Source organism: Nipponia nippon, unplaced genomic scaffold, assembly GCF_047370975.1.
Source record: "Nipponia nippon isolate SJK-2023a ecotype South Korea unplaced genomic scaffold, ASM4737097v1 scaffold_1, whole genome shotgun sequence".
In the NCBI taxonomy this organism is placed as follows: domain Eukaryota; kingdom Metazoa; phylum Chordata; class Aves; order Pelecaniformes; family Threskiornithidae; genus Nipponia; species Nipponia nippon.
The window spans coordinates 6,050,411-6,062,601 of NW_028262290.1; the positions used below are offsets into that span (position 1 = coordinate 6,050,411).

General features: G+C 41.4%; 1 protein-coding gene across 1 annotated transcript in view; it reads left to right on the forward strand.

Annotated features, from left to right (window-relative positions):
- Positions 1 to 12,191, forward strand: part of COL22A1 (collagen type XXII alpha 1 chain) — a 226,528-nt gene that overhangs the window by 144,977 nt on the left and 69,360 nt on the right. Inside the window, exon 25 of the mRNA XM_087734610.1 lies at positions 8,376 to 8,429. Within this exon, the coding sequence (XP_087590736.1) occupies positions 8,376 to 8,429 (54 nt within the window). The remainder of the gene's footprint in view (positions 1 to 8,375; positions 8,430 to 12,191) is intronic.

A 12,191-nucleotide genomic window follows, 5' to 3' on the forward strand; every position in this document is an offset into this window, starting at 1 on the left:
ATTCACATCTCTCCACCTCTGCACCCCCTGTAAATAGGGGTAGGAGTGTAAGGTTATACACATATGTGAGAAAATGAAACAGCCAGAGCAGTGGTGTGATCATGGGTTTGTTTATCACTGAGAGTGTTTCCCAGCACACCCCTGTGTCATGCCAAATAATTGTCTCCCACAAATGTCCCTGCATTACAGGGTGACTGTATCTGGCAGGCTGGATGACAAAGGCCATCTTCTTTTGTGAGAATGAGAGTTTAGCTGCATGAACACAAGCTTCTGTGATCTTTGCACGTGGAGACCTGGCCCATTGTATTTAGCATAGATGTAGCCTTCTTCACTATGGTAAGGACAGAAAAATCAGACATAGCTAGAGGCAGATTTGGGACTACTTTTCACTATTGTTAGAAGACCTATGCAGAACAAATGAAAATCACTAACCATCTGCTTGGCTGGTCCCTTTGCTGTTTTATGCAGGGACGGTAGTACCAGACATGATTCTACACCAACTTATAGTTCCCGAAAGTTTGGTTCCTGAGACACTTTATAACTTTTCTGCACTAATATCTTGTAACATAAGCGACAGATTACAATGCAAGATTGACTTCAGGACCCTCTCAAGTGGCATGCTGCAAAGGGGCTGATATAAAACAGTTACTGTTTTGCAGTATGATTTAATGTCAGTTCTGCTTTATGGTCCTCAACCAAGATGTAAATGAAGCTGGCACATGCACAGAGCCCCTGTCCTGACACAGGGATGCAGATATGACCATTTATTGGAGTTCTTAGAAGCCTGCGGTACTTTAGTTAGCTGTAATGCAACTGGCACAAACTACTAATAGACTAAAGATGTGTTTGGAACCATTTCATAGAGGAATTCATGTCTCATAACACAGTCCACTGGAAGTGAAGGATCCTGAGCAGCGCAAGGACAGAGGCAATGTTGGCTGGTGTTAGAAATATGATGCAGGAGCCACCTACGCAGTGTGTAGATTCTACAGAAGATGACATATTGTGCCAAATACCCTAGTGACAGTTTGGCTGATGGGAATAGGGTCATACATTTTGGGAAGGTTTCTAGGAAAAGAGGAAGTATGATATTCTTTTTGCCTGAAGTTGCTGTTCCTGTTATTGCCAAAGAAATAAAAGAATACATGGGATAGTACAGTTGCCGATAAACAAGGCATATTCTTTATAGAGTCACCATTTGTGTTACAGTAAAGAAAGTGTCAGTTTAATTTCTTAAGATGGATACTGCAAGCTTAATCTTCCATTTAAATGTATTCTTTACACTTGCATAAAATTTTTTTCATCACCTCTGCTTAGACTGCACATTTCTTGGAACAGGTGCAGAGTCTTCTGCTCATGTGTGGTATAAGTATGGCTGAATAACCAAGGGGGTGAAGAAGCCCTGTCATCAGGGCTTCTGATGATCCAAGGCTTCTTCTGGCCTTGGTATTACAGATTTCTTGAGACCATGTTACGGTCTGCTTGAGACCATGCTTAAGACCAAGAACCAGGGCTCAGTATTGGAGCCAATTTTGTTTAATATCATTATCAATGATCTAGATGAAGGGATCGCGTGCACCCTCACTAAGTTTGCAGGCGACACCAAGTTGGCCGGGAGTGTTGATCTGCTTGAGGGTAGGAAGGCTCTGCAGAGGGATCTGGACAGGCTGGATTGATGGGCTGAGGGCAATTGTATGAGATTTAGCAAGGCTAAGTGTTGGGTCCTGCACTTGGGTCACAACAACCCCATGAAACGCTACAGGCTTGGGGAAGAGTGGCTGGAGAGCTGCCCAGCAGAAAAGGACCTGGGGGTGCTGGTCGACAGCTGCCTGAACATGAGCCAGCAGTGTGCCCAGGTGGCCAAGAAGGCCAATAGCATCCTGGCTTGTATCAGCAATAGTGTGGCCAGCAGGACTAAGGAAGTGATCATCCCCCTGTACTCAGCTCTGGTGAGGCCGAACCTTGAATCCTGTGTTCAGTTTTGGGCCCCTCACTACAAGAAGGACACTGAGGTGCTGGAGCATGTCCAAACAAGGGCAACAAAACTGGTGAAGTCTGAGGGCTGGTCACCCAACCAGCCTTGCTATCTGCAAGCATTGAGATCTTTAGATATAGCTCAGCCATACTCAGTATGTCACCTCCAAGCAGTTTAGAGCACCACTGTGTTACTCTCAGACAAACTTTCCAGAAGTTGTAGACAAGAGAGTAGCATACTCAAAGCTGTTCTCAAAAGCATAAAGGTTTCTGGTGAGTCACAGAAAGTGTGCCTGAAGGCTGGGATTTGCTGCTGTGCAGGAGGATGGGGTCTGAGGGAGCAGGGGACAGACTGAAGAAGACAGTACAGGACCCTAGTTGGCATTAGAAAAAGAAAGGCTCCTGAGATGACTGAAGATTGTGATGGAGCACCTTCCTAATGTTTTATTTAGAAAAAAATGAAACCAGACCTGTTTGCGGGCAGAGAGTGAAGGGGGTGTTGTGCTCTAAAAAGAGCTGATGGTATTATAGAGACCTGATTGCCAAATTTATTATAAGCTAAGCTTGCTGCATATGAACCTCTCCCTCCTGCAGCCCATTCCCAGGAGCTCCAATATGAAGCATGTGTTTTCAATGTAATTATAATAATGCACACTCACAGACATAGTTCTTCTTCAACATGGAAAGCTAATCAGACAGCTGCTAACATTTTGGGGAGTGGCTCAGTAGTAGAAACACACTAAAAGGAGCATAAGCTGGGAAAATAGATCATCTTTCAGACATTTAAAAGCACTTCTCTATTAGCCTGCTTGAGTTGCAGGTCTTGAAGTGTTCTATGGACACAGAAAAAATGTGCACAGTCTCCTTGGTACATCTGCTGAACTGCTAATTTGACAATTCATGTCCATCCTTTGATCCTGTCTGGGGGAAGACATAACAATTCCAACTTGAACCAGGTAACTGGGTTATGTTCATTTTATTAGCCAGCTGCTTCCAAGTGCCTGGCACCTGATGTCTATATTTTGACAACAATACCCTCATATCAAGAGCACACAATGGGAAGAAAGAAGCTCTGCTGTTCTCATCCATCCCGTAAGACCTTTGAGTGACAGACAATACTGTCTCTCTGATTTTACTAAAACTGCCTGAAAAGAGATAGAACTCTGAGCATCTGGTTTTATTTTAGGGGGGTTTTGTGTTTTTTTCCCTCTTTCTGTCCTCCTCTTTCTTTTGTGAAATTGAAGAGAATCGAAGTGCTTTGATTCTTCTCTTAAGGTTTTTGACACTTGATTTACTGAAATATTTGTTGGAAATGAAAGCAACTTTTTTTTGCTTGGTAGACACAAAAGGTGCAGACATATGACATGCTCCTGGAAAGCATGCAGATCTTTGGGTAATCCAGCCTAAACACAGGGTTCTTCTGAAGTGTGCTCCAAATAACTTGGATTTCAAGAATTTGCCTCTTATTGAAATGATGCAAGTTCACTCAAGTGATTGAAATTTCAGCAGGAAACCAAAATAAAACATCTGTTTATCCTATAGCAGTACTTTCCACACAGGCATGAGGTAGCAGCTACCTATACCCATTTTGAGTTTGATGTGCTGTACCACAGCTTAATTTTCTAAATTTGCGTTGTCAAAATTTTCCCATGCTGAAGCAACAATCAGTGTAAAACCAAAAGAAATACAGGAGTTTCACAGGATAGTGAGAATAATCTTATAGGAAAAAAATATAATGGAAAATTTCTTTTTAAAATAATAACCTTTAATGAATGTCCTTCTCCATGATTAAGACTCCAATGTACATGAGTCAGGCAAATAAGTAATAATAGTTCCCCTTTTTTCAAGTTACTTCATGCACAAAATAATTTATGTGAAGCACAGAATGAGAGTGAGTTGACTGTAGAAACAGAGATTAGAAAAATTTTACTGCAAGACCCTTTTTTTGTGAGCTAATTGCGAAGTTTGGTGTTGCAGTCTGTCAGGTTGGAGGCAAGAGGAACAGATGCAGCTCCAGGAGTGAGTTACAAAGGGATGTCTTCTGCATCTTTAATTCAGCTGTCATGTTTCAGCAGCTTTTCATGTTCATGTGTCCACATCTCCTGAATGTTTATCTCCGAAGTCAGAGCAGCACAAAAAGCTTAACAGACCTTTCTTGACTCTTTACAACTAGATTATGAGGCTATGAGTCTCAGTAAGTGCTACCTATTTGTTTTACAATAGAGCCTAAAGGGTCCTGTTAAAACTAGGGACTACTGGGTTCAAGCACACCCTCCACCCAGAAGAGATGTGTTAAGAGCATTTGCCAATACATGAAACAGTTTATCCCTGTTAGCTGTCACAGGGGGAGATAGATTTATCAGATCCCTGGAGGGCTGCTGAGCTCTTTGTGCATTTGATGGCGGGACAAAAATACATGTATTTCACTTTCCCCTTCTTGAACCATCTCTTTCCTGTCTAACTGGGTTGTTGCATATGATGTTGCTGTTCTAGCCAGTCACAACTTGAAATAGGCAGTCAACATTGCTTCAACTCTTATTTCTCTGTGTATGAACTCCCCTTGATTTGAACCACCTTAGACTTGCAGGATCCAAGGGAAGGAGAAAGTTGATTGGTATCTCCAGGGGGATATGTGTAAATAATCCAGGAGAAAGAGGAGAATAAGTTTCCTCAGCAAACTAGGTAGACTTTTTGGACAGACCCAGTCCCATGCTGCAATCTCTCTCAATGTCCAAAAGCCATTATAGCCCTTTTTTTTCTTTGTCATGACAGCCCCCATGATGAGCCATTTGCTGGCCAACCCTGATGGTATTTGCATCCTCAAGCTAGGGAGATGCTCTCACTTCATAATTTACTGTCATTATCTAATACGTATGGAGACTGTAAAAGGCTGGTGCCTTCAGGTAGCTCAAACATTTATTAACACTGCTGGATTTCTTCTGGCTTCTCTAGTAATGTAGAGGTAAAAGGACAGGGCTGAAAGAAGTAATCCTAGTATCCCATCTAGCTTACAGAGGAAATAGTTGGCATTTATGCTAGCAGTCATATTCGTTCACAATTAAGGATGCTTCCTATGTACATGGTACCAAATCCATCTTTGTTCCTGGGGCCAAACCTCAGTGAAAAACACACTATGAAAATATGTGGCCATTCTGGCTATTGGACAGCAAGATAAGAAACAGTCTTGGGCTATGATAACCTTTCAAAATTTCCCCTCTAGCAGAGTGGAGCCAACATTTTCTCTTGGTTTCCGGTATTCTGTATGGTAGAGATCTTTCTGATGGATGGCTGTGTTCATATATATTTGTGGGTGCTTGAAATATTCAGATGACATTGCCTGCCCTGGCAAAGTTCAGCTGTGCAGAAATCAAAAGGTAAGCAAATGAACAGAAAGAACGAAGAAAGGATTGATGGTGTACATTAAATCCAGAGTGAAACTGTGATTGTCAGTGAGGTAAATATATCCATTTCCAATAAAACACACATTTTTAACTGTGCTATTGTTCAAATTGCTGATGAAGGCAAATAACATATTTCATGTAGTCGAAGGGTACACATTCTTATACACTTAGCTGATTCTTACTATCAGTAACAGAGCATAATTGCTGATTTTCTCTGTCATATTATTAGGCAATGTGACATTTCACCGAGCTTTGCTCTCACAGGTATAATTTCTCCCAGCAAGTATTTCTGTACTTTACAGACAGGCTGTAATGTTATGGAGCGAATCTGTGGTAGCTTGATTTTGGCTAAACTCTGAGTGGCCAAAATGTCCCCTTCACAATGGGAAATTACACTCTCAGCCTCTCTGTCAGTATAATTATATGCTGCTTTAAGGGATTTCTCAGTGTTTTGAAAAGCACCAAAGTTTCTCAGCAGTATATCCAAGGAAAGGATAGGTTCCTTTCACATCTCTCATTGCTGCTGCAGATTAGTGTGCCCGGCCATCAGTATGGAAACAGAACGATCAGTGTATGCTTGTCACAGGAGGCAAAATATGTCCTTCTTCCACCTTCTTGGCTTTTGAGATGGGTTTGGGGAGAAGGTGGTGCTGCTACAACTTTCCTCAGGTTCCCCAAGTAATATTTTACAGGTGGTACCAAGTTTCCAAAAAGCAGCAGTTCAGCAAACTGTAACCAGATAATGCCCTTAAGCTATAAAGCTGCTAAAGCCACACCCTTATGGACCTCCAAAATAAGGTGTACGTGTACTACTCCCATCTCTTCACTTGCAAGGTTACAAGGCTCATTGGGATTTTGTTGCTCTGAACACTGAGGTGTGTATCACCCATTGTGGTTTTGTATAGAGTACACAACAGGGTGTGTTCATACTCTCCGACTTGTGATATCTGAGTGACTACTTAGGGAGCTAATTCCAATATGCTCCTTCAGAGGGTTATCGAAAGTGTTTATATCAGATTCCTGTCTCTAATGCAGTCTCTGAATTAGAGTCTAAGAAGATGCAGAAACATTGCAAGGGGATGTATAAGGTGGGTGGTAATTATGCCCAGTGATCTACGAGGTTGGTGGGACATGAAGGAATCAGTTACACTGTGTTGTATGCTGGCCTCAATGTTGTAGCTGTGGGACCAGCCACCTTAATGCGTGGCTCCCACGTTGATAGGAAGCTGGAGGTGGCATGCAGTTATACTCACCTCCCATGTCTGGCCCCACACACCTCACCCTGTATGCTCTATTCACAAGCTTATTTATTTATTTAAATGAGTATTTTACCAGTGTCCCTCGCATGGTGGCCTTGGCAGTTGGCAAAATGAGCATCTTTAACTAGAAAACATATGTTGTATCATGTGCTGACATGAATCCTTCAGGTTACAAATGGGCTCTTTTTGTATTTGACAAGCAAAGAAGTGGTGGATTTTGAAAAAGTAGGAGCACTCATAAATAATGCAGATACTTGAGTATATAATGCAGATTTTTATTGGTATTAGGGAAATGGAAAAAAAAAAAATCCTGGAAATGACTACAAACTTCTGATACCCAAGGACCTTACAATTACTCCTTTAATTTTCTTCTTAAATTCTTCTATATATGACAGCTGCTTTTTTTGTTATGAGAAAAATAAGGAAAAGATCAGATTCTGACATACCAGCTAATGAAACTCAGTCAAAACCAGGGAAAATATGATGGAAACTTGGTTTGTTTGTGATTTTTTTAGTTTTTTCACTCATTTAACTCAGCAGAAATTATATAAATTGTTTCTGGACATGTTTCAATAAAGAAAAATAAAGGGAAAATTATATATCTGACTCATATTTCTGTATGACCAATCACATCACTAGTGACATGAAACTTGCTTAGTTTATTATAATATCCTTTTAAAAAGAAAACCAGTTTGGGTCAGCAGTAGAAATGAAGGGGGGAAAAAGCACTTTTCTATGCCTCTCAGATATTTACATGACTCCTCTTGTACCCTGCTGGTATATTACTAACAACCTCAGATGTATTAATGATTCAGTGTCTGTTACATGCTAGGGAAGGAAGGATTATTTTTACACAAAAGCTGAGTCACAAAATATGTGACTTGCCCAAAGTAACACAGCAAGTCATCTGTTGGGTTCAGAAACAAATCCATCCTCTGCCCTAACTCCAGTGCTCCATCCTTACTACATCCTTTCTTCCTCTTTTTTTCTTATGTAGGACTTTTTCCTTGTGAACTATTTGAGGTCAAACCTGTGGGGAACACAGGTGCCACAGCATCCATATAGGTGAACTTGTCTCAAGGGTATACTCCAGGTCCTGGCTTATCCTTCCCTTGCACCGGTGAAGCTCTCTGGTTCCTCTGCAGGAATCTTTTTTTACTTGCAGAGTCAGTGAGCTCTGTCCCTTGGTGGTAATTCCAACCCTAGTTAGAAATGCCTCATGGATTCCTGTTTTCTGGCTTAGAGATTGTGAATCTTTTATATTCATCCATGCACCACAGCTTTTAATTATTTTCTGTCTTAATGCATGAGACAGTGCAAGGAACACAAGGGACATTGCTTGGCTTTGCTGGGGAGGGAGGAAGGGCCAGACTGTAGCAAGGAAAGTGCCTCTCAGCATGTGTCTACACATGGTACCTCCTTTGGCTGCATCTCAGCACTGTGACTTCTCTGAACCTCTATGGGGAGCACCCAGGTGGGACTGCAGAGTGTAAGAGATGCCAAGACGTGCGTGAGACGAGCCCTCATCTGTGGGTGTTATTATCACAATCTGGAGAGATACAGACCTGTCAAAGACAACTGGATTTTCACATCCAAATGGTGTCTGCTGCCTTCGTTTCTAGCTTTTGTATTTCATGTACCCACATTATGGTGATTTACCAGTTTTGGGGTGAAAGACTTTGGAAAGTCAGTCGCAGTCTTTGCCCTGGTGTCTAATTTTTCTCTTCTGTTGAACACACAGGGTAAAAAGGGAGAACCTGGATTCCCAGGAATCAATGGTCTGATTGGCCCTCAGGTAAGTGATGATTTCTTCATTTTCATATAATATGTGGAAAAACATATTTTGTGGCAACAGATGACTTGGAACCACAATGCAGCATGCTGTGGCCTTGTTCTCTTCTCATCTGCACCATCTTTGAAGTTGGTGTCTCTCCTTTAAGAGCCAAACTAATTTATCCTGTTGTGATTGAGAGAAGTCTGCCTGTCTGGCAGCAATTACTTATACCTTCCACAGTTTTTCAGCATCTTTGAACAGGGACATAAGGAGGTGGTTTGTATGTGATTACCCCATTGCTTGTGCATAGAGCAGTATCATTGCAGAGGGAAAACAATGATTTGTGTTCTGTAATATTTAGGACAGCGTCTCAGATAATTGTTGGCTCTGTGAATTGGCAATTGCAGATATACCTCTGGTGCTGCAGTCTTGAGGGAAGAAGCAGTTTAAAAGGTATTTGCTATTCAGAAAGTACAGTTCTTTGAACACTAGACTGTTTTTTTTGCCTTTGATGATACATTTCTACTTGTTATAGAGGGATAGGTGTTGGCTTATTGAGGAAGGTAGAGAGGCTTAAAACTAAACATTCATTCTCCCTGTGAAGAATGGTGTCTTAAGTTAATGAATCCTTAGCTCCTTTTTTTTAAAGCTTTTGGCAAGTTAGTGCTCCAAATTGCACCATCTGTAATATCATAAGGGCAAAATAGTGCTGTGTATGTTAAGAATCGTCAGAGAGGATTTGGCTCCACCTTGGATCAACCTGTTCTGCCCTGTATTATAACAACACTGACACTTGCCTCTGTCTTGGGTTCTTGCTAACTTTGTAGGCAAATTCAGCTGATCCGATTCACTTTGTAGGGTCACCTCTGCAATAAGAAAAATATCTGTGGGAATATCCTCAAGCAGGAAAGATGCAACCTCATTTTAAGCTCACCACTCAGGATAAAATTGAGCATTTAATTCATTCCCTTTTCAATAAAAAATTAATGAACTGGGTCTTTGGCTTTGGGATTTTGTTTCAATAATCAGTTAAGTTTTGGGCAGGAATGGCGAGCCTCCATTACAACTGCTGTTGGTGATGTATTGCAACAAACAGCACGCTGCTAGACAGCAGATGCTGATTTTTCATTTATTTCCTCTGGCAAACTATGCCCTTTTAACCAGGAGACACGATTTAGAAATGGTTTCTGTGGCAGACGTTTTGTAATGAGCTGTTCACATGTGTGCGGAGGATGTCAGAGAGACAATCCAAGGGCCTGGTGACCCTGTGCAGGTGAGGGCCCTTGTGTCCAGCTGGGAACCTTGCCCTGCAAAACACCACTTGATACTGGTTTACACATTTTTAAGACTTTTCCCTTTGGTACAGTATCTGGTTTGCAAGTATTTCATCAGCAGCCTTCAAGAGGAATGAAGATAGTATTTCTAATGGATTTAAAAGATTTTGTTGATTTTTTTTGTTGGTTTTTTTTTTTCATTGGATAACATTAAAAGGTCCCCCCAAGCCTTCTGAACCATTGTGAGAGGATTTTCCTTGCTTTTGGGGGAAGATTTTTCTCCACACATTATTTCTAAGATATATGACACTATCCATCCAAATATTGTCACACTTGCTCAGCAAGTTCCCTGCAACTTTTTTTTAAAAAATATATGCATGTGTTAGCAATTTTATAAATGTATCTGAGAAAATTGCTGACATAGCATTAAGTAATTTTCCTTTCCGCACAGGCTAAATAAAGTTAGCAAATTTTATATTAATTAAAACCACATATAATGCTAGCCCCATTGAGGGATACTTAAATTGACTGTTCCTCTAAGCTAACTGTAAGAATGGAAAAATATTGTTCCTATTCCTGCAGTATCACTCTGTTCTGGACATATTACTGCAGATTTCCATATTTCTGTTTGGAAAAAGTGCTTACATTCAGTTTGTGACAAAACTACTTTTCAGCTTAACAGCACTTTCTGTGACATTATATTTTTTAAGCATTTCATCAGCATTTTTTTTTCTTAATCAGACTACGTGCCAAAAATACTGAAGAAGAAAAGTGTTTTCCTTATGCTGTAGTTACATGGATATTCTTCCAAGTCATGTAGGAAGTCTGTGTCACCTGTTGCTTTGCTATCTCCATGGCATTGAGGGCCAACTCATTTGAGTTGGCCATACATAAACTAGACTAAGACACTAAAATAACCCCCCTTTCCTCTGCTATTTTAAATTTAAATATACTTTTGTTTTCTGACCTGATTCCCCCATTGGTAGCTGTAGGGGCAAAAGGAAGGAGTGGATATAGGAGCTGTAGAAGGCACATTGTTGCTGAAAGACATAGAAAAGACCATCTGAAGTTATTGTTGGGCTTTTTTATGAAAAACAGTTGCTGTCATGCTCAGTCCACCTGAGAAGCCACAGAAGAATCAGGCAGCTGTGCCAGGGAACCAGCCTGAGGGCTACTCTGAAGCACGGTCAGCAGACCCAGTGATGAACCGCAGTTGAGATGATGTCAGTCCGACACTCAAGGACCATTGACTGGGTGTCCTCACATTTGGGAGTTAATTAAGTGTCAAATCCTGAAGCAGCACCTAGGAGGCAACTTCTCCGCTAGCCTGGGGATGTTTTGTGACAATAGGGTAGTCCTAGTTTTGCCTCTCTCCTTGCACACACCAACTCAAACTGAATTGTAATCCAAAAAGATTTGTAAATGTTTTTTTCCTTCTAAATCTGCTGTGGTGGTGAACCAGTCCACGTGCTTATTTGCTCCATGTTGTCCCTTCAGCACCCCCAAAAAGGAGCATTTATTTTCCAGTGACCTTTGGAAATGGTGCATCTTGCAATATCATTAAGCCATGGAGTAGACACTGGGTCTTATTTCCCCTCTGGATATGAATGATTTTCCTGCAGCAGGGACACAGACATCTGAACTCATAATGTGTTTATGTTGTTATTATTTATTTGTATTATTTTAGTTTCCAGGAACCTTAATCATGAGCCAAACTTCTATTTCAGTAGGCTGTTCAAATGCAGACTGAAAAATGAGCATTTCTGTAAAGCACTTTCAGATGCTTTCAGAAACAGATGGATGGGTACGTACCAAGCACGGGAAACAACGAGGCTCTGCATTTCTGCATGGTTGCCTGAATCTCGGTATATCTTGTCTATCCCATCAGCTGTTGCTAGGAAGAGTTCAGAGAAGGGGCTGAAGGCAGTTGGTGAGGTACCTTTGCAAATGATTTTCTGGGCATGAGGGGTATACTGAGGAGGAAGGAAATCTGCAGTTAGGCAGTGTATGCTAAGTGAGCCATGAAGGCTGTGTTCTCAGGCTCAGCAGAGAGGGGAGCTGATGCCCCAGTGCTAACCAAGGGCTCAGACACTCTGAGCTGTATCACTCAATTACCAGGGCTGGTATTCAGCTCCAAATGCAAGGATTGTTGGGTTAAGGATGGGGATGCAGGTGTCTGAGCTCCTGTTGATGAAGGTCCAGTTAATATCATCAGTGGAGCCTGAAGCTCTCCTAAAGCTGGTACCTACGAGTGGTCCACTGAGCTACTCTCTAGATTCCCCGAGCTAAGCAGGTACATGCTGTCCACCTGTGAGACAGTAAAACAAGTCAAAACTCTGAGTTTTAAACAAAAATGCAATACCTCACACTTGCAATATCTCTGGGCTGTTATTGAGGTTAGCCTTATGCTAGATAACCTGGTGGTATAACTAAGACCTGCAAGGAAGACCAGTACAAGCTGTACCTTTTATGGTCATGGCTGGCAGTGATTTAATTAGTATAGACTTGT